This window comes from Piliocolobus tephrosceles, chromosome 19 (assembly GCF_002776525.5).
Source record: "Piliocolobus tephrosceles isolate RC106 chromosome 19, ASM277652v3, whole genome shotgun sequence".
Classification (NCBI taxonomy): domain Eukaryota; kingdom Metazoa; phylum Chordata; class Mammalia; order Primates; family Cercopithecidae; genus Piliocolobus; species Piliocolobus tephrosceles.
The window spans coordinates 27409923-27432697 of record NC_045452.1 but is presented as its reverse complement, the minus strand read 5'-3'; the positions used below and the strand labels follow the sequence as shown (position 1 = coordinate 27432697).

General features: G+C 53.6%; 1 protein-coding gene across 3 annotated transcripts in view; it reads right to left on the bottom strand.

The window, feature by feature from the left end:
- The window catches only part of FBLN1 (fibulin 1), a 93532-nt gene that overhangs the window by 50354 nt on the left and 20403 nt on the right, over positions 1 to 22775 (bottom strand). For all 3 annotated transcript variants that reach the window (XM_023221758.2, XM_023221756.2, XM_023221757.1), the window contains exons 3-11: positions 19348 to 19483; positions 17023 to 17185; positions 13689 to 13748; positions 11918 to 12019; positions 11202 to 11339; positions 9766 to 9903; positions 3456 to 3599; positions 2540 to 2668; positions 1307 to 1432 (exon numbers count right to left, since the gene is read on the bottom strand). In XM_023221758.2, the coding sequence (XP_023077526.1) occupies positions 1307 to 1432; positions 2540 to 2668; positions 3456 to 3599; positions 9766 to 9903; positions 11202 to 11339; positions 11918 to 12019; positions 13689 to 13748; positions 17023 to 17185; positions 19348 to 19483 (1136 nt within the window). The remainder of the gene's footprint in view (positions 1 to 1306; positions 1433 to 2539; positions 2669 to 3455; positions 3600 to 9765; positions 9904 to 11201; positions 11340 to 11917; positions 12020 to 13688; positions 13749 to 17022; positions 17186 to 19347; positions 19484 to 22775) is intronic.

Here is a 22775-nt window from a genome sequence, read left to right as displayed (position 1 = left end):
GGAGTGTCTTTCTCAAGGGCTGAGGACGTGCCTGGGGAATGTCATCACTGGGAAGGCCAGGGTGCTTCTCCCTGTCTCTGTGGGAGAGGAAAGCCTAACCCCAATAAGAAGTTAGAGGCAGACCGGGCGCGGTGGCTCACGCCTGTAATCCCAGCACTTTGGGAGGCCGAGACGGGCGATCACGAGGTCAGGAGATCGAGACCATCCTGGCTAACACGGTGAAACCCTGTCTCTACTAAAAATACAAAAACAAAAATTAACCGGGCGTGGTGGCGGGCACCTGTAGTCCCAGTTACACGGGAGGCTGAGGCAGGAGAATAGAGTGAACTCGGGGGACGGAGCTTGCAGTGAGCCAAGATTGCGCTGCTGCACTCCAGCCCGGGCGACAGAGCAAGACTCCATCTCAAAAAAAAAAAAAAAAAGGTTAGAGGCAGGCTGGGTGCGGTGGCCCACACCTGTAATCCCAGCACTTTGAGAGGCTGAGGCAGGTGAATTACGTGAGGTCAGGAGTTCGAGACTAGCCTGGCCAACACGGTGAAACACCGTCTCTACTAAAAATACAAAAATTAGCCAGGTGTGATGGCAGGCACCTGTAATCCCAGCTACTCAGGAGGCTGAGGCAGGAGAATTGCTTGAACCCGGGAGGCGGAGGTCGCAGTGAGCCTAGATGGTGCCACTGTATTCCAGCCTGGGTGATAGAACAAGACTCCATCTCAAAAAAAAAAAAAAAGAAGTTAGAGGCAGGTGCCCTAATCAGTGACCCATGCCCTAAGGACCTCAGTACTTCCTCTCACAGCTCATTTACAAAGCCTCCCCCCTTTTGTTTGGGTGACTTGAGATCAATGGACACAGAGGCCTCTCTCCCCTAGGCACCATCTGATTAAAATCCGCACACTGTCTTTGTGCAAAACAAGTGTCCAGTTTTCGCTGCTCTTTCACACATCAACCCCTCTCCCCCGTGAGGACATGGAGGCAGGGAGAGGTCGGGCATAACCAAGGCCCTATGACTGGTGGGTCTCACGCTCCAAGCCCCATGATCCTAGCCACATCCCACACGGCCTCTGCCGCAGCCTGTGAACCCTGACACGGCCTCGGAGGACGGATGTCATCAGGAGAAATCGGCTGGCAGGCGGGCAGTCCCCTCTGATAAACAATATTTTACAGGCACTTCCCCTGCTAACGTGTCATTTAACATGTGCTGGGGAAACCAAGGCAGGCCTGCTCCAAACAGGGCTGTAGGAGAAGGGCGGCGTCCCCAGGAGGAAGGTGACGTGGTGGAAGTGAGTGGACGGGGCCCCAGCCTCACCTTCACACGACCTGCCGTCCACAGAGAGCCGGAAGCCCACGGAACAGCTGCAGAGGTAGGAGCCCAGCGTGTTCTCGCACTTGTGGCCACACAGGCGCCCGGGGTAGCGCTGGCACTCGTTGACATCTGAAAGTGAGGGGTGGGTCAGCTCAGGGCAATGTCCAACACAGTGGCGCCACGTTCCACCCTCCTAACAAGGCCAGCTCATGTCCTTTGTCCTCCACTTCCTCCAGCCTCCTTTCTTTCTTTTTCTTCATCTTTGAGACAGAGTCTCGCTCTGTCTCCCAGGCTGGAGTGCAGTGGCACGATCTCGGCTCACTGCAACCTCCGCCTCCCAGTTCAAGTGATTCTCCTGCCTCAGCCTCCCAAGTAGCTGGGATTACAAGTGCAATCTACCACGCCCAGCTAATTTTTGTATTTTCTATAGAGACGGGGTTTCGCCACGTTGGCCAGGCTGGTCTCAAACTCCTGACCTCGAGTGATCCGCTCGCCTTAGCCTCCCAAAGTGCTGGGATTACAGGCATGAGCCACCACGCCAGGCCTCCAGCCTCATTTCTCACACAAGGAATGCAAGGTGACTTGTCCCAAGCACGCAGGAAGTCAGTGGGAGAGCTGGGACTGCCGCAGTGTGCCTGCCTGCCTGCCAGGCGAGCCTTGTGCTCCTTCTACGGCAGCACATCTGAACTTGTGCCCTCCTGCCAGTCCACCTCCCCAGGGCCCACAGGAGGGTCTGTCAGGATCTAGCAAAGTGCTTGCTTTGCGGGAATGGGGTGGCAGCTGCCAGGCTTCCCTGGGTACTAGGTTTGGTGACAGCAGACACTGGCTGGATAGGACCTGACCCCACTCCTGGTCAACTTTTCCCCTCACTGCCCTGGGCTAAAGGCACACTCCAGCTCCTGTGGCTCTGCAGCTCAGCGGTGAGCCAGGAAATCACTGATGCTGCCTGCATGTGTAGACCTGGTTCAATAGCACTTGGAGGTCCTGGGTCGAGCAGAACCCCTTTCTACAGGTGGGGAGCAAGTTCACACACAGGGGTCTGTGCCACTGGCCGCCCGGCTGGGCAGCAGCACAGCTGGGGCTAGAATGGGGTCTCCTGACTCAGGGCCTTCTCTTGGGGTCTGCCTGCACTTGGGATTGAGATGAGGATCAGACCACATTGCTGGAGATGCCACAGAATGTGTCCCTGGTGCCACATGGCCGGGTTCCCCCGAGGCCTGCGGGCCCCCCACGCACCCACACACATCCTGCTGATGCCGTCGAAATAGTAACCCGTCTTGCACTCGCAGCGGAAACTTCCGGGAGAGTTCACACAGCGGTGCCCCTTCCCACAGGGCTCGGCAGGTGGTGCGCACTCGTCCACGTCTTGCAAAGGAGAAAGAAAGCCATGATGAAAACCTTTAGTTTGGGTTTTTCTTCCCCCCAAGATGATCAGAAAGGAAAGCAAGAAAGGAGCACATGGAAATGGGCATTCCATTTCAACACGACTTCACAGAGCACCTACTGTGTGCCGAGTCCCAGACTACGGAGACAGCTGACCCAGAGGCAGCCCTACCTGGCTGGCAGGCCAGCAATGACTCTCATTAAGGTAGGAAGTGCCCAGGAACCCAGGGAGACACTGAAGAAGTGTCCTGGGGATTATGTGAGGAAGGCTCCTTCTCTGGCAGGATCTAGGCAGGCTGGGTGCCCTGGATCCAAAGGAACGTAGGAGCAGGTGGGCAGAGAGAAAGATGTAAGAACAAACACCCACACAGAGAGGAAAGGACAGTGCTTGTGTGGCGAGTGGCAAGACCCACGCTGCCTGAATTACAAGGTTTGTGGAATTGGGCCAGCTCTAGGGGACTGGACAGTAAGCAGAGGCATCCGTCCTTTGTCACCAGTGGGGAGCTGATGGAGTTGTAAACAGGATGGGGCGAGAGAGCTTTGGGCTCAGGACAAGCTGGACAAGGCTGAGGCAGTAGACGGGCTGGTGTTCTACTGCACCAGTCCCGGCAAGACAATGAAGCCCCATGCTTGGGAATTGACAATGGGATGGATGGGCTGATAGAAATGGCTTTGCTTTGGGGATCAATTTTCTGCTTCCGGAGAAGGGAGGGTGTGTGCTGGAAGCAGAAAGGAAAGTGGATTTCAGATTTGTTTTCTTAATACTAACCAACACAGCGAGTTCCCTCCTCGTTGAGATGGTAGCCACGGCCACAGTTGGGCACGTTCTTCTGGCACGTGTAGGAGCCCTCCGTATTGATGCATGTATGCCCGGTAGGGCACGGGGCACTGATACTCAAACACTCATTGATATCTACAGCAGGAAAAGACAGAGACCATGTGGTTAAACCTGGAGGGCATCCCAGAACCCAAAAACTGGATCTCCAAAGAAATTCCCCTTCCCACCTCTTTGCAAAACCACAAATGGAGGGGCTCAACTCCCTCACCCTGGACCACACCACAGTCTCCCAACTGGCTCCCAAATTTTATCACTGCATACTGCCTCAACCACCACCTGTCTGGCCCTTCTTCCTGTCCCTAAATCTCCAGCACCTCCACCGTTCACTGTGCCAAATCGGGACCTGCCTGCCTGGCTTTTCCTGCATTCATCTACTCCACACACTGGGCAAGGTGTTAAGGAGACAGGTGACCGTCCACGGGGTGCCAGCAACTCTGGCTCCCAGCAAGCCTCTAGGCCCCTCCAATGACTGGGCTTCAGAGGGCCTATGCTGACCCAGGCCCACCGGGGAGGTGCCGTGGCTCCGAGCTCACTGCATGGCAATCTCCTTCCTTGAGTGGACATACCTCTGACATGAGGACCGTAGGCCATTTATCTTTGATGACATACAATGAGCAAGTGTGAACCCGTGAACGGTCCGGGAGGACCATGCAAGACACGGATTCCCTCCTTCTGCTCAAATTCGGAGGAAGAATGCACAGATTGCACTTCCTGAGAGAGGGAGTGGAAAAGGACCTCAGTGTCTAAACATCACCTTGGAGAACCTTGCCAAGACACTTACAAAGCATCTGGGGCTGGGGGACAAACAGAAGGAGTGATGGTGGAAGACCCCTGAGCATAAGTCAGAAAGGAGGACAGCCGTACCCCTCTCCCTGCCAGCCAAGTCCACCCTTCCCAGTCAAATGAGTCCGTCTTCGCACAGACCGTGCAGCAATTTACAGTTTACAAAAGCTTTTATATCCATTACTGCTCTCAAGCACCATAGCCAGCCTGCAAGTGAGGTGATGCCGGTATCACTATCATTACTGCCTGTGCTTTATAAATAGGAAACCAAGGTCCAGAGACTGAATGGGTGGAGTCAGGAGCCAACCGGGACCTAGGTCTAGAACCAGGATCTCCTGCTTTCCAGCTCCCTTAAATCAGTGGCCAGCAAATGATGGCCCTTAGTTCAAATCTGGCGTACACCTACTTTTGTAAATAAAGTTTTATTAGCGTGCAGCCAGGCCCACTCTCTTGCACATTGCTCAGGGCTGCTTTTACACTGCAACTGGCAGAGTCGAGTGGTTGCCACAGAGACTGAAGTTATTTACCATCTAGCCCCTCTAGAGAAACATCTGGGTGGCCCCTGCCCTGTAACACGAATAAATGCAGCGTTTAGCAGAGTGGTGGCTGCCTTCCCCCAGGTGCTGCAGGCTCCTCACTCAGACTGCATTCCCCAAACTCTGTTCCCCAGAACAACAGTGTCCCTCAGAACATCGTGTGCTCCACAGGGGTAAGACCTGGCTATCAATGAATGAATGAATGAATGAATGAATGAATGGGAATGAATAAACAGAGGGAAAATCAATGTAAAACATCGGTTGAGTTTGGGAACATGGCGCCCGATCTTTCCCTCTCAGGGATTCACACGGGAAAAGCCCAAGCTGCCAAGGTCCCTGTTCACTTGGCTTCCCCTCGTGCTTCCTAGATTCAGCGGAACCCCTTCCTGCCCCAGGACCTGCCGACATCCCAGGCACAGGTCAGCCGGGACATGTGGGAAGCCCTGGCCCGTTCCCTCCTCCCCACTCAAGAAGAAAGGAAGAGGTCGGGGGTGGTGGCTCATGCCTGTAATCCCAGCACTTTGGGAGGCCGAGGGGTGGATCACCTGAGGTCAAGAGCTTGAGACCAACCTGGCCAACATGGCGAAACCCCATCTCTACTAAAAATACAAAAATTAGCCAGGCGTGTTGGTGGGTGCCTGTAATCCCAGCTACTTGGGAGGCTGAGGCAGGAGAATCGCTTGAACCCAGGAGAGAGGAGGTTGCAGGGAGCCAAGACTGCACCACTGCACTCCAGCCCGGGTAACAGAGCAAAACTGTCTCAAAAAAAAAAAAAAAAAAAGAAGAAGAAGAAAAGGAGAAGGGGGAGGAGGAGGGGGAGGGAAGGAGGGGAGGGGAGAAGGGAGAGAAGGAGGAGGAAGAGAAAGGAAGACAGCAGCAGCAGGAGAGGATTTGAAGAAAAAGAGCAAAGAAAACCCAACAAAGCCATGCTGGTCTCAAAGCCCTCAGTGACCCAACCTCAAGGGCCTAGAAAATTCTCCATGTATGATAGGGGCCGAGACCTCCGCTTCCTGGAACCCTGACCCACCCCTTGTGCTAGCTCTGCAGGAAGAGCCCTTCTGCTACAGGCAGGGGGCTCGGAGGGGCTCCTGGGATCCCAGGATGGTTCTCGGAGCTCCAGGAAGATGGATTCCGGCTACACAAGGGAATCGGCGCTTCCCACCATGGACCGTGCTATTCCTGGGTGAGGGAGAGGGTACCACGGGCAGAGGTGTGGGAGCAGAGGACCCCGGGTGCGTGCTGGGGGACCAGGACCTGACATAGAACCTTTTCAGCCCTCTCCCAGACGGCCTGAAACAATCTTCTATCTTGATGTATTTTCTCGTTAGAAAGAAGTATTTCTGCTGATGCAGTCGTTTTTTAAGAGAAACGTGTTTTAAGAGTTGTTTTTTTTTAATATAAAGGTGCTGACATGAAATGATTTCTTTTTTTTTTTTTTTTTTTTTTTTTTTTTAGAGGGAGTCTCGCTCTGCCGCCCAGGCTGGAGTGCAGTGGCCGGATCTCAGCTCACTGCAAGCTCCGCCTCCCGGGTTCACGCCATTCTCCTGCCTCAGCCTCCCGAGTGGCTGGGACTACAGGCGCCCGCCACCTCGCCCGGCTAGTTTTTTTGTATTTTTTAGTAGAGACGGGGTTTCACCGTGTTAGCCAGGATGGTCTCGATCTCCTGACCTCGTGATCCACCCGTCTCAGCCTCCCAAAGTGCTGGGATTACAGGCTTGAGCCACCGCGCCCGGCGACATGAAATGATTTCTAAGCACCCTGTCAAGAGGGGGAAAAAAGCAAATGACAGAACAGTCCGGTCCCATTTTCATAAAAAAAAACAACAACAACAACAACAAAAAGTCTCCAGGGAGCAGAGCCCAGAAGGGCTCGCGGACCCTGCCAAGAGGCAGGCAGGATCGCAAGGGAGGGGCGTTTACTTCCTACACTTAGGTTTTGTTTGCTGATTCGTACATCAAGACGCACGTAATTTTTGAAATAGAGATCTTTTAAAACAATGCATCCTGAGCTTGACTGCAAGGATTGAGAGCACATGAAAAGGGGAACCCTACCCCTATCCCGGCACCCCACGCTGAGGGGACCCCGAGTGAGATGAACATTTGGCTTTTGATGCTGTCACTGAGGACCCAGGGAGATGGCAAGGAACAGCTCAGTGCTGCCAGGCTGGCCTTCAGCCCACAGCCTGCTTGCCGGTCCTGGAAGGGCAGTGAGGGGACGGCTCCCGAGCCTCAGCCCTACACAGTACTGCACCCTGTAGAGAGGAAAGTCAGGGCTAGGTTGAGACTTGCAAACGCTGCCTCGGGGCTGATTTTGCCATGAGTCAGGGTTTCCGTCTGCAGCCGACGCCAGCCTCCTCCGGACCCCCCTTTGGGCAGGCTGCAAGTCTGAGCAGGACTATCCTCCCACTGGCCCTGGAGAGCCCATGGCTTCCCTACTCACCACCCCCTGCACTGAGAAACCACCGTCCTTCCCTGCTGGCGGGGGACTGGTGAGGGGCCAACTGGCAGCCACGCCACAGCCCCCAGCTCAGAAGTCTCCCCCAGGAAATGACAGGGAAGCTGTAACAGTGGAAGGCTGGGGCAGGTTTCAGATACGGCCCCTGTCCTAAGGGCTCACTATTCCACTTGTCTTTTTTTTTTTTTTGGTGAAACAGAGTCTTGCTCTGTTGTCCAGACTGGAGTGCAGTGGCGCGATCCTGGCTCACTGCAACCTCCGCCTCCTGGATTCAAGTGATTCTCCTGCCTCAGCCTCCTGAGTAGCTGGGATTACAAGGCGCCCACCACCACGTCCGGCTAATTTTTATATTTTTAATAGAGACAGGATTTCACCATATTGGTCAGGCTGGTATCAAACTCCTGACCTCAAGTGATCCACCCACCTTGGCCTCCCAAAGTGCTGGGATTACAGGCATGAGTCACCACGCCCGGCCACATCCACTTGTCTCGGTGGTTAAAAAAATGCAGTGGGGAAAGAGCTCTGTCTCCAAACCACTATTTCAAATAAACAATCCATACAGATTTCTCTAAGAAAAAGCTGAAATAAAAGTAAGATAGAAATTTACACTCCCTTGCTCATGGCAGGGGAGAGGTGATGTGGCCACCCCAGACGGAGAGGTTCTGACTAGTGTGATCTGTAGCTGGGATTCCTCATCTTTTCTCCTAAAAAGTCTCTCTGACCTCAAAGGCAGGACCCAGGAGCGTCTGCCAAGCAGAGGCCGAGGGAAAGCCGGTGGATCAGGACTTAGGCACTGACCGCAGTGGCCTAGCCAGGCAGTTAACCTGACAACGGCAGGGGAAAGCAAGACTCACCTCCCGTCTTTCCAGAACTAGTAACCCAGGCCAGCCGGCTCCCGGGTCACACCCCATGCTGCTCGTCTAGCGTAAGCGGTCTTTCCCAGGCCTCCTAAATTAATACTGAGTTCACACGAGAGTCTCTCTTTTCATATTAGTATTTCTCTGATATCAGCAGTTTCTTTTTTTTTTGAGATGGAGTCTCACTCTGTCACCCAGGTTAGAGTGCAGTGGCATGATCTCAGCTCACTGCAACCTCCGCCTCCCAGGTTCAAACAATTCTCCTGCCTCAGCCTCCTAAGCAGCTGGGATTACAGGCGCCCACCACCACGCCCAGCTAATTTTTGTATTTTTAGTAGAGACGGGCTTTCACTATGTTGGTCAGGCTGGTCGTGAACTCTTGACCTCAGGTGATCCTCCCGCCTCAGCCTTCCAAAGTGCTGGGATTTCAAGTGTGAGCCACCGCGCCCAGCCAGAGTTTCTTTTCTTATTGTGGTAAACTACATATTTACCAAATGAACTACATGTGAACTACAAATTTTACGTGCCATCGTAACCATTTTAAGTAGACAGCTCAAGGGCATCGGTGCATTCACACTGTTGTGCCACCACCTCCCCCATCCATCTCCAGAACTTTTTCATTTTTCTCAAACTGAAACTGCACCTGTGAAACACTCACTGCCCAGCCCCTGGCACCTTCCATTCTACTTTCTGTCTCTATGAATTCAAATACTAACACAGACTATTTTTTATTTTTATATTTTATTTTATTTTTGAGACAGGGTCTTGCTGTTTCCCAGACTGGAGTGCAGTAGCACGATCACAGCTCACTGCAGCTTCAACCTCCCTGCTCAAGGAATCCTCCCACCTCAGCCTCTCAAGTGGCTGGGACTACAGGCGTGTGCCACCACACCCAGCTAATCTTTTGTAGAGATGGGGTCTCACTATATTGCCCAGGCTGGCCTCAAACACCTGGGCTCAAGCAATCCTCCTGCCTCGGCCTCCTAAAGTGCTAGGATTACAGGTGTGACCCACTGTGCCCAGCCAAGTATTTTTTAAAACAATTTTTTAATAGGCTAAATGCCTGTGGCAAGCAATCACCACTCGCTGACTGCTTCCTGTGTACCAGTACTTCGCGAGGACTCGCCTAATCCTGGCCTCAAGTCTATAAGCCAGACACATGATTACTCCCATTTTATAGAGGAAAAAAATTAAAGCTCAGAAGAAGTCATTTTCTTGGGTCACTCCGTTTAAAACCAGATGTCTCTAACTCCAAAACTCAAGCTCTTTCATCTAAACCCAGATCAGCAAACCGTGGCCCTTGGGCCAAACCCAGCCTGCTGCCTATTTTTGTAAATAAAGTTTTATTGGAACACAGCCACACCCATTTGTTTACAGACGGCCCTTGGCTGCTTTAGACTGTAACAGCAGAGTTGAGTATCATGACGGAGACCATATGGCCCACAACGGCTGAGGTATTTGCTCTATTTGCTGTCCGGCCCTTTACACAAAAAGTTTGCCAACCCCCGTTCCGTACACCATGCGGCCCCGCAGATTCCAGAGGCCTGCCCCAAGGCTAGATCGCTGGCCCCTCCTGGAAGAACCCACTAGTCCTGGCAGCACACATCTTACCAATACAGTTGCCTAGAGCATCTTGTATAAAGCCACTCTTGCACTGTAGCTTGGGTCGGCAGCGGAAGGATCCCAGAGTATTCTGACAGATAAAATCGGGGAGGCAGTTATGAATACCAGTCTCACATTCGTCAATATCTGGTACGTCATAAAAAAAGGAAATTGTTAGCAAGAGTCCTGCCGGGAGCATCTTACAGCACTTTAAAATCACAAGAAAGATTTTTCTAATGCTCATTACTCAGACTGTACCCCAAAACATTCTAATAGAGAAATCATACACAAAAAGGACTTCACTGAGCCAAATCGTGCTCCAGTTGCTAAAGACTTAAAACGCTGACTTTTTTCCCAAGGCTCTTATGAGGCAAATGGTCTGTTATAATAAATCACCCTGGCATTTTCCTGGCAGGTATATATATATATTAGTATTCATTCGGGCTAAGTGTATGTTTAGTTTAGATCATAAAGCAATTATCTTAGTGGCAACAAACACAGTCTCTATAAACATATTCATTCTGAAGCCTTCACAATATTCCAAATATTAACAAGGGTTACGGTCATGATAGGATGTGATGGGCTGCCCTTCCCTTGAAGTTCATGGCTGTCAAATGGTCAAATGTGTATACTCAGCTGGCTTGGCCACGGGGCTCTTGGGGTCCAAACCACCCAGCTGGTGTGCGGGGGTGGGGAGGACAGAACTTGCTCTGTGGCCCTCAGATGTCAGAAGGGATGAGTGCTTTGAAGTTACTCTCATGATACAGTGAGTGACACTTTTACACAAGTGGATCTGTCCTTCTGAAAGGCTTGAAACGCTCTGTAAAAACTGTGCTCTAAACGATCCTCATCAGAGCCTCCCCATCTGCCAAATAACACCTAAGGCTTGGCGGGGAAAGGCTGGCAGCCAGAAATGCCATGTGTTTATGCAGTGGAAGGGGATATGCTCTGAACGTCAAGGAAGCCTGGATTCGGATGAAAGGCAGCTGTTGTGCAAAAACAGTTGTGGGGTATTTTTTGTTTTTGTTTTTTGCTTTTTTCTTTTTCTTTTTTAGAAAGTACACGTAAGAACGTGAAATTCACCTCTGGTCTTGATTTTAAATAATCAGGCACTGAGTCTTTTTAGAAACCCAAATCTGCCATCATTGACTCCGCACTGTAAGAACGTAAATCTTTCCTAATAGCAGAACTAACCGGTATTGGTGCACTACTGTCAACTTTTTCAGTGTTCTGAACATTACTGGCAAGCACTTTCAATTTCCTTCCCACCCGTCCAGACACCCTGGTGGGTATAACCACCTCCCTCCTGCAGCTGAGCAGGCAGTTGCCCAGGCAGTCACACAGGGCGCAGGACTGCGGGAGCCCAGACCCCAGAGCTGCCCTTCCCACCGCACCGTAGCTACACCTGGGAGACCAGGTGTGCGGACTCGGAGCGCATGCTGTACCTTTGCAGCTATTGTCCTCTGTGAGCTCATAGCCAGTCCCGCAGCTGCTGTCCCGCTGGCAGCGAAAAGAGCCCACTGTGTTGACGCAGGATTCTCCGAGCCGGCAGCTGTGGCTGCCCGTGATGCATTCATTGACATCTAGGAGAGACCGAGGCAGTGCAGGCGTGACCAGCAAGAACGACCCATCCTGATACATCCTCAGGAGGAATGTGCCAGAGCCACGGTGGAAGTGGTTCCCTGCACCCTCGCAAACTGAGCTGAGGCCAACTATGTGCACATCTAGGCTGTGGACTGCGTGGAGCCGAAAGCAGTGATTTCTCTCCCATGCTAACCTTCTTATCTACTGCTTTTTCTGAGACAGGAGTTATGTGGTCCTCAAGAACCCTGTAAGTGGGGGCGGCATCTTCTCCATCTCCCCCATCTCACAGACTGAGGGATGTGCCCAAGGCCACTCAGCAGATCCTGGACCCAGAACCTGGTTAGACCCCAAATCCGTCCTCTTTCCCAACCCCGGTGCTTATATTGCCTTGGAGGGAAGTCTTGGCAGGGGCCTCTGCACTGCAAACTCCAGGGTACGAGAAAGCGAGTCCTGGGCTGCTCTCCACCCCTGAATGGGGTCTGGGCTGTACAAGGCAGGCTCTGTTCAGCCCTCCAGCACAGGCTCCCAAGCACAGTGACCTGCCAGTCCTGCTGGCACCTGAGACAGAGACATTTACCTTCACAGGAGACACCATCAGAGAGCAGCTGGTAGCCCACGAAGCAGGAGCAGACCACCTCATCACCCGTGTCTCGGCACTGCTGCTTGCAGGGCCCGCCTCCTGGAAGGACAGCGTGCGTGAGCCAGGGCCGGACGCACCCCAGGCACTGCGTGGTTTCTAGCTCCGTTCAGGCTGGGTCACAGAAAACGCCTTCTGGGCACACGAACCCCGGAAGGCAGGCTGACCTGGCTGGAGCCCACCTGCAGCTCTCCTAGGAGACCCACAGGATCTGGCTCTGGACACCCCCCAGGGGCTGCTGCTTCAGGTCCCAACCTCCCCATCTGGAAAAATCAGGTGGTGTGCAGGGTGCCCTTTGTAGGCTGGGGTGGACCTGGAAGGGGCGAGGCAGAGAAGAGCTCACCGCTGGCCACGGACATGGGGGTGTGGGCTCCACGTGGAAGGTCAGGCCCCAGCTAGGCCTCATGTACCTGCTCCTCACTGAACTCTCGAGCTGTCTCACTGCTCCAAGCCCACTACCATGGCCTGAACTCCTGCAGCTGCCCAGCTGGCTGTGGCCACAGCCTCCTACCTGCATAGCCCAGTAGCACCCCACAACCTGTTCTTCCTACAGGGTGGCCACAGTGATGCTCAGAGTGCAAATCTCATCAGGATAAGCCTCGACCAGGGAAAGATTCTACAAGACACCCTTCGAACTGCTACCAGTCTGCCTGTTTCTCGGGCCCCTCCCTCTGGCCCTCTAACCCCACCTCCTTCCCCGGACCACGGCCACCCAGAGCCCCGCTACAGTGGGTCCGTGCCCTTTGCACGGTTTCAGGTCTCCCTGAGGACCCTTTCGGGGTTATTTTCCCAGTTAATCCTGCCTCCTCCTTGCAGACCAGCTCTCCCTCCCCAGAAAGCTCCTCCCACAGCCCTGAGGCTTGCTGGGGCTCTCCGTCACTCCTCTCCTCCCTCTACCAGGCCCCCGGACCCACTATCACTGTGCACTGACTGCATCATTTGGGGATTAAACTGGCTCCTAATTAACACCCTCACCACAGGGCGAACCACTGAAAGAGCTTGTGGGGCAGATCTGCAGGTCTAGACATGCCGGAATGTTCCATGAAAGAAAAACACTTTTATCATATGAAAAACAAAGCTGCAAGGCCCTTACTTAAATGTGCAAACCTCTCCTTGTGAGGCACATGAATATCACCAATGGTGACAGAACTGTGGCTGGGGCTCCAGGGGCACAAAGGCAAGGAACACTTAGCCCCCTCCTCTCCCTGACAGCCTGGGGGAGGCCCTGTCACCTTTGCAAGGCCTGGGGACTCGGTAATGTGCAGGCTTTCCACACCAGCCCTCACCAGGGCCCCTCATCGGTAAGCCCACCCTTCCCCTCCCCAGCCAGCCCCAGATCTGGAAGGCGGAAGAGAAGGAGGAGCTGGGAGTCCAGGACTCCTCAGGGCGGAAGTGGCTCATGGCTGGCTCCCAGCCAAAGGGCACTTTGCAGGGTAAACCGAAGCAAAACCTGGGTTCCAACTTCCAATGAGATCAGCACTGAGATTCCTTGGTTTTGTTTTGGTTTATTTGTTTTGAGACAAGGTCCAGCTCTGTCGCCCAGGCTGGAGTGCAAAGGCACAGTCATACCTCACTGCAGCCTCAACCTCCTGGGCTCAAGGGATCCTCCTGCCTTGGCTTCCCAAAGTGCTAGGATTACAGGCCTGAGATACCTGGCCAGCCCCTTGGGGTTTGTTTAAATACCAACTCACGGGAGATGCCAGAGTCTCACCTCGGCAGCGGTCATTCAGGTATGGGTCCTCTTGTTCCTCCTCGACCTCAGTGATCTTATCTAAGGGAGAAAAAGACCAAGTCAAACATTTATCCAAGCACCCATCTTATCTTAAAAGAAACTCCCAACATTCTCTCCTCTTGTCACTATCAGGCAGTAATGCCCATTTGAACATCTTACATAAACAGCTAAGTATTAACTCTATCCTCTTTAAGATAGAATTACACTTGTAAATGTATAATTGATCTCTGATCCATTATAGGCCAGGCGTGGTGGCTCATGCCTGTAATTCCAGCACTTTGGGAGGCCAAGGCGGGCGGATCACCTGAGGTCGTCAGGAGTTCAAGACCATCACGGCCAATCCGGTGAAACCCTGTCTCCACTAAAAATACAAAAATTAGCCGAGTGTGGTGCCATGTGCCTGTCATCTCAGGTACTCAGGAGGCTCAGGCAGAAGACTCGCTTGAACCCAGGAGTTGGAGGTTGCAGCAAGTCAAGATCACACCATTGCACTCCAGCCTGGCCGACAAGAGCGAGACTCCGTTTCAAAAAAAAGGGATCCATTAGAAAGAGCACAGACACAAAGGCCTGTAATCACGGACTTCACGCTGGGTGCTGTTGCCATCGTCCAATTACTCGACCAGCTCAGCAAATGCAGTCACAGCCTTTCCATAACAATCAACACACGCCCTCCAAGTCTAAAGCGATGCACGCAGTAAAAACTTGTGTCTCCTGACTGATTCTATCAAATGCTATCATGTGTTTGTAAAGGGTTACTCTCCATTTCTGTACTTATTTGTCGCAGGCCAGCACCGGTCTGGGGACCTTATGTATGGCCCCGAGGAAGCAAACAGTGGGTCCACGGCACAGGTAGCAGTGGGAGGAAGGTGCTCCCAGAGGAGGGAGCATGCGAGGAAAGTCTGGGGCAAGGACTGAAACAGATAAAAGACGGAGAGAGAAGGCAAACATCCGGAGCTGCAGAAAGCCCAGAGACGGCTCACGCTGCAGACATAAATCAGTGAAAATCCGCGCCCGAGACGCAGGAGAAATCCTCCTCAAGCACGAAACGTTTGGGTTTGTTTAAAGTGAAAATGTCATCTCTGATTTCAAAACCCAAGGACAGGAAGGAGGCAGAATGTGGCCCCAATCCCTCTCGATGACTGTGACATCTGAAATCATCTCAGTGGCATCCATGGGGCCCTGGACTTGAAAAGCTGAGAACAAGAAGTGAAAGATAAGTCCCGGGTGACCCGGGTCCCCTGTGACCCGGGACCCTACAGCCTAGACTTGAAAAGCTAAGAACAAGAAGTGAAAGCTTCCCTGCGTCACCTGGGATCCTCCAGCCATCAGCTTGACTTAGAGACTACAGGTCTGAGAGTTCTTCCCTTTCACCCCTTCAGGCACCGCCCCACTGCTTTATTTATTTTATTGTATTTATTTATTTATTTTTTTGAGACTGAGTCTTGCTCTGTCACCCAGGCTGGAATGCAATGGTGCCATCTGTGCTCACTGCAACCTCCGCCTCCCAGGTTCAAGCGATTCTCCCTGCCTCGGCCTCCCAAGTAGCAGGGATTACAGGTGCCTGCCACCACGCCCAGCTAATTTTTGTATTTTTACAAAATTAGTATTTTTAGTAGAGACAGGGTTTATCCATGTTGGCTAGGCTGGTCTCGAACTCCCGACTTCAGGTGATTCGCCCGCCTCGGCCTCCCAAAGTGCTGGGATTACAGGCGTGAGCGACCGTGTCTGGCTTGCGCCTCTTTATTTCGTAAGAGAGTGGGGGGAGAACTCAGAGAGAAGAGGGAATGGGCTGAAAACCACACAGCAAGCTTGGCCCGGGTGGAGTCCTGCCTCCTTTCAGGTTAATTCTGTTACAGCACGAACCCATGGCATAAGTGTAAGAGACTACTGGACAGCCACAAAGTCTCCTTAACCCTGTAACTGAACCACACAGAAATGCGGGGCTGACACAGAACTGGGGTCACACAGCTGAGAGTGATCTTGAAGCCGCTCTTGGGGTCACATGCCCCTTTGCTGAGTAAGTGTCTATGATTTGACAGAGCATAGCCAGCTATTAGCCAGCGATGGCCCCCAGCTGCTCGTTCATACGTCATCAGCTCCAGATGGAGAAGGCACTGGCCAGGAGGTGGAAAGCCAGGGTCTCCCTCCTCCACATGTTGACCGTGTGATCTTGGGCATCAGACCCTCACCCAAAAAGTGAGAGCAAGGCCAGCCACCCACGCTGCCCCGGACAGCTGAAGGGACAAGGGGACATAGTGAGGGCAGACACTTATGGGGCCAGGTGCTGCACTCAACACCATAGTGAGATTGATACCTAATCTCACACTCCATCCTCCCAGTATCTGATGAAGTAGGACTGCAACTATGCCCACTTCCCAGATCAGGGGACTGAGGTGCATATTAGGACTGGGATGGGAGCACGGATCTGTCTGATCCTGGACTCCAAGCACGCAGTGTCACTCCAGGATGGCAGCCCTCAGATAAGGTCACAAACACAGTGGTTCTGACAACTGGAGTCAGTCCATGCCGGGTTAAGGCAATGGTGACATGGACGCACATGTTACCTGTAATGGTTCATTTTAAGTGTCAATTTGGCTGGGGTATGGTCCCCAAATAGTCAAAACAGTTAGTCAAACACTGGCCTGGACACTGCTGTGAAGCTATTTTCTAGAGATTAATATTGGCCAGGCACAATGGCTCACACCTGTAATCCTAGCACTTTGCGAGGTCAAGGCAGGTGGATCACCTGAGGTCAGGAGTTCCAGATCAACTTGGCCAACATGGTGAAACCCCGCCCCTACTAAAAATGCAAAAATTAGCCAGGTGTGGTGGTGCGCGCCTGTAATCCCAGCTACCCGGGAGGCTGAGGCACAAGAATCACTTGACCCAGGAGGTGGAAGTTGCAGTGAGCCGAGATCACACCACTGCACTGCACTGCACTCCAGCCTGGGTGACAGAGCAAGACTCTGTCTCAAAAAAACAGCAGAGATTAATATGTAAGTCTGTTGACGCTGAGAAAAGCAGATCATCTTCATACCGTGGGTGGGCCTCACCCAATCAGCAGAAGGCCTTCAGACTGGCCTCCCCCGGGGAAGGCAGCATTCTGCCAGCACACTGCCTTTGAACTCCAGCTGCAATGCCCCTCCTTCCCTGGGGCTCCAGCCTGCAGGCCTGCCCTGCAGATTTTGGACTTGCCAGCCACCACGATCACATGAGCCAAGTCCTTAAAATATCTCTCTCCAATCTCGCTCTGTATGCATATCCTGGAGGACCTTAATACACTGCCCACAAGGGAAGGAAGGGAGAAAATTACCTGTTTCTTGGAGGCCCCTGACATCCAAGTCTCCGGTCTCCTGGCTCTTGACACAGCATGCCCGGAAGACCTGTCCACACTGGTAGCCGACCATGAGGCTGTACTCGCAGCTCTGGCCCTGGGCCTGGGCTGCCCTCCCCAGCAGACAGCAATGGCAGCACCTCTGCAAACACAGGTGGAGATCCCAGATGGAGGAGCGGGCCAGACAGCCCAGCGGGGCCCATGAGAGGCCTCAGGGGATGCCTCTCTGAGCCCTGTCCATACAACCTGGAGAGTGATGACCCAAGTCTGGCTTAGATACCACTCCTAAATGTCAGCAACAAATAGCAAAGCAAGCCGATCCCCCTACCCCAAACCATCTAGGCCCCAGTTTTGAAAGGAACCTTAAAGGGCCTGGCATTCACCTCCCCTCCCCACCCCAACACGCAATTGCACCCCTCAACATCCCTACCCTGCCCAGCGACCACCTGGCTCTGCTCACACACCTCCAGGAGGAGGGAGCTTCTTATAGCACCATGTACAAGCTCCAAAGTTCTGTTCCTTTTGCATGGTCTGAGGTTTCTCTACCATGCCTGGAAGAATGACACGCATGCACCTTGCCTTTCTGATTTTGAGTTAGGGAGGTTCAGGCAGCAGGAACTGCATCGTGCATTTGAAAGCACAGGAACTTCAAGACGAGTCATCAAGCAAGGTCAAAGGACGGGGTGGCTGTCTGCCACCCGGACCCAGGTCCCCATAGTTACTTCCAAGTCCCTGTGGCCTCACACCTGAGTCCCAGAAGCAACATTTGCCCTGACACATGAAAAGCCCTGCTTCAGTCTTTATTAAGTGGTTATCCTAAGAAGGAGCACAGAACTTTCCAAACAGTCCCCAGCAGGAGCCAGGAGGTGTCTGCCTCAGTTATGTGGCGTTGATGGGTCTCCCAGGTTGCTTATCCTACGCCCTCTGCTGCCAGAAAGTGTAGGGAGCGTCAGTTACCTCGTCCATCTTTTGGGGTGTGAGTGATCCGTCCCGGAAACACAAATCGCTCATCTGTCAAAGCGATCTGTTCCCACTCCTGCTAGAATGTTCTGTGCTTTTTACACACCTCTCAAGTCTGGGCACATGGGCACAGCTGTGCGCCGCACAGACGGCATCCGCAAGGCCCAGCCCTGCGCTGGGTGCCGGGGGTGGGGGCAGTCATTAAACGTCCAAAGTCCTGGTTCCCAGGCACTCCCACCCTCACCCCACCCAGCTCCCTCCTGGGCCAGAGCCCTGCCCTGTGAAAGCCCACACAGGCCAAGGTGGGCAGGGGGCTTGGGACCCCCAATTCCTCCACACAGAGGCCCTCCACAGCCCAGTCTATGTGGAGAATCCCCACAAAGGAGCTCCCACACCCCCTCCTGGAGTCCAGACTTCATTCAGATTCTTGCTTCTTAAAATTATTCCAACACCTTCCTAAGTAGGAACGGGAAGGTTCTTCCAGGGAATGCATTTTCGTCATGTGGCGCCTCCAACAGGAGCCCAGCTTCCAAACCCGAGCTCCTCCAGGCCCAAGTTCCTCCTGGCGGGGTTTGTTCTCCTTGCTGGCTGGGTGGTGAGGGAGGGATGGCCTGGACACCTCGGGTTTACTGCCAGTGTTCAGACCGGCAATGCTATCAGGCACCTTTCCACCTCTTGCAAAGATGCAGCCTTTCCATGGCCATAGCGGTCCTGAGTGACCTGCTAGCACGTAGGGGCCTAGGAGCACTCAGGGAAGCGGACTATGCCATTTATTCACAGCTTACCTTCAGGGTAGGATCCCGTCTGGGTCCCTGACAGGACTGCAGAGAGGCCATTTTGGAGGATGGGCCTCTCTGAACCTCAGTTTCTTCTTCTAGGGTGGTTATAGAGGTCAGATCTTAGCAGAGGTCTTAGTGAGGGCCCATTTTTACCTCTGGACCCTGACTAGTCTGTGGGTAGAGAAGCCTGAGAGCCTCCTGGGTAGGTGAGGGTGCCTACCCCGAACTGAGAAGAAGATTCTGAAAGCCCAAGAGGAGCCCTGCTTTGACTTCCGCGTCTGCCCAAAGCCTGGAGACAGGCAGTTCTCAGGGCAAGGCCAGATCACTTCACCCCCACCGCCTCATGGGAGGCTCGGCCCCAGGTGTCCTCCGGGGTTTACGGCTACAGGGGAGGGGGAGAAATACCGGGGTTTTCCACCTCCCTCCTGCCCCTACACCCAGCTGCTCACAAAGAAAGGTGGCCTGAGGCAGGGAGCGCTGACGGACAGTGTCGCTCGGCTAGGAGGGCCTGGGTCTGCCGACTAGTGGGGACGGGCAGCGACCCCACATGGTCTTCGGCTCTCACCTTCACAAACGTGGCCTCCAGGCTGGCGTTGTCACCATGGGGCGCGGCACAGTGGTCCTGCCCGTTGGCCAGGCTGATGCCTGTGGCACAGTGCAGCTCCTCCAGCTGGCTGTGGCAGCACTGCTCCTGCACCATCCTGTGGGTGAGGGGTGGGCTGGGCCAAGGCTCTGTGGGCAGGGAGCCCGGGGCACGAGGTCCTCGGGGGTGGGGGTGCTCTCACCTTTGAGCCTCCCCTTCCCATCCCTGCTCCCACAGACACAGAGAGAGAAACACACAGCGCCCCACTGTCACACAGAAGGAGCTCAATTAGCATTTAGTTAGAAAGGCTTGGCCGGGCACAGTGGTTCACACCTGCAACGCCAGCGCATTGACAGGATGAGGTGGGAAGACCAATTGAGCCCAGGAGTTTGAGACCAGTCTGGGCAACATGGTAAGACCCTGTTTTTTTCTTTCTTTCTCACTTTTTTTCTGAGATGGAGTCTCGCTCTGTCGCCCAGGCTGGAGCGTAGTAGTGTGATCTCTGCTCACTGCAGCCTCTGCCTCTCGGGTTCAAGCGATTCTCCTGCCTCAGTCTCCCCAGTAGCTGGGACCACAGGCACGTGCCACCACACCTGGCTAATTTTTGTATTTTTGTAGAGACGGGGTTTCACTATGTTGGCCAGGCTGGTCTAGAACTCCTGACCTCAGGTGATTCACCCACCTCAGCCTCCCAACGTGTTGGGATTACAGGCGTAAGCCACCGTGCCTGGCCTCTTTTTTTTAAAAAAAAAAGAAAGACAGAATGCAGCATGGCGTCTGGAGTCAGAGTCAGGAGGCCCACTTTTGTCACCAGAGTGGCCATGTCACTCCTCTGAGCACTAGGCTTCACCCACAAAATGTTCCTGCTGATTTGAAAACCAAAAAGCGGCGGGGGGCTGACTCTGGGCCTGACCTTCCATCCCTTTATCAAGTCGAACTCTTCTCAGTGCTCGTCCCATCTTCCAGGCTCAGAGCAAACAGCTTCTGAGAGTCCTGTGGGGTAGCCTGCCCAAGGCCCCAGAGGGAGGGATGGGGGCTGCAGTGGCACCTAGCTGCACAGCCCACGCCTCCCAGCCGTGCCAGGGCTCTGGGGAGAGGTCCTCGACCTGCCAAAATCAGCTTCTCTGACACAACCACGAGGCTGTGACAGCTAGGGGCTGGTGTGGGCGGGCTCCAAAGGCAATGGGCAGGAGAGGAGTGTGTCACCGGAGAGTCACCCAACCCGTGCCTCCAGGAGAGCGGGTGGGGGCCTCCCCAGCTTCCCTGCACTGCCAGCCAGGTCACCTCTGCACAAAAATGGCAGCCGCCAGCGCACCTTCCCCCAACCTTCCCTGAGGGACTGGAGGTCTGCACTCGGCTGTCCGAGCATCTCTAAAACTGCCTTCAGGCTCCGGGATGGGATTACCGAGCTGAGCTAGCCCACGTTTCACTCATGCTTTCGGTGGATTTGCAAATAACAGGCATCTCACGAAACTGCCAGAGCGAGCCACCAGACCTGCATGCATCCATTCAAAAAATATTGGCTGGCCAGAAAATCACAAGTGTTGGTGAGGATGTGGAGACACTGGAACCCGTGCGCATTGCTGGTGGGAATGGAAAAGGGGCAGATGCCGTGAAGCACAGTTCCTCACCAAATTAAAAATAGAAAAATCAGAGGACCCAGCAAATCCATTTCTGGGTATATATCCAAAGAACTGAAGCAGGGTTTCAAACCGATACTTGCACACCCATGTTCACAGCAGTTTGTTGTTGTGTTTTGTTTTGTTTTGCTTTGTTTTTGAGATGGAGTCTTGCTTTGTCGCCCAGGCTGGAGTGCAATGTTGCCATCTGGGCTCACTGCAACCTCCGCTTACTGGGTTCTAGTGATTCTCCTGCCTCAGCCTCACGAGTAGCTGGGATTACAGGCACCCACCACCATGCCCAGCTAACTTTTTATATTTTTAGTAGAGATGAGATATTGCCATGTTGGCCAGGATGGTCTCAAACTCCTGACCTCAAGTGATCTGCCCACCCCAGCCTCCCAAAGTGCTGGGATTATAGGCGTGAGCCACTGTGCCTGGCCTCACAGCAATATTATTTACAACACCCAAAAGGTGGAAGCAATCAAGTGTCCCAGGCACCTCAGGGTGTCCAGCTGCCTCAGGCTCACCCCCAATCCACCTGGCCTCTATCTCACGGCCCCCTCAGCCACCTGGTTACCCTTGTATCTGGTGCTTTCTCCTTGGGACTGGCTCTTGCTGGCTCCACTCCAGCCACCCTGATCCCCTTGCTGTGCTGCCCAGCACCTGCACAGCCTCTCCTCTGGGAACGATGCTCTTCCCACTTTCCATACTGCCCACTCCCTTGCCCCATTCAGGTCCTGGCACAGTGAGGCCAACCCCACAGCTCTAAAATCGTAAACCCACCATGCAGAAGCCCCTATCCCTCCGTTTCCCTCACGGCACATCCTGCCTTCCTGCAAACCATCAGACTGACGTATTACTTCCTTCGCATTCTGCATCCCCTGTAGAATGCCACCTACGCGAGGTCAGGGGACTTTGCATATTTCGTTCACCGATTTATCCCCACTCACCAGAACGGAGCCTGGCACCTAGCAGGCCCTCAGTGAGATTTGCAAGATAAAGAAGGGGTTAGAGAAACGCTGGGCTGGAAAATGTCAGCTTGGGACCTGCTTTAGGTTTCACTGGGTGTGTTCAAATTCCTCCAAAAGACGCTGAAGGGCATGTGGGTTTCACCTAATCCAAGGTGTTAGGTGGATTTAGATCTGGATCCCAAGGAATGTCGGGCCTTGGTGGAGACCTAGAGTCAAGATGATACATGATGGGAAAACATCAAAGCTGCCATCTTCTGACCACCCCAAACGTGTCCTTGTTGAAGCTGCAGGCTGCTTAACCCCTGCTTGGCCAGAGCCCATGGTTGCAGAGAGGTCGGCCTCTCCCTGCAGTCCTCTCTGAGCCTCTCACCCACTCGGGGAGCTGACACCTCCTCCTTTGGGCCCCGCAGACCCTCAGGGCCTCACAACCTCGACTCTTGCCCAGGAGGGCTGGCCTGGGCTCTCCTGCCCCTGGCTTTCATCCTGCCTCTTCCTGAGCATCAAGAGCTGATACAGATTTGTTGAATGAACAAAAACTGATTTTACTTCAGCTGGTGAGCCTCACAGGACGCCACTTCAAAAGAAGAGAACTCGGCTGGGCGCAGTGGCTCGCACCTGTAATCTCAACACTTTGGGAGGCCGAGGCATCAGATCACTTGAGGCCAGGAGTTTGAGACCAGCCTGGCCAACATGGTGAAACCTTGTCTCTACTAAAAATACCAAAATCAGCCGGGTGTGGTGGCGGGTGCCTGTAATCCCAGCTACTCGGGAGGCTGAGGCAGGAGGATCGCTTGAACCCAGGAGGCGGAGGTTGCAG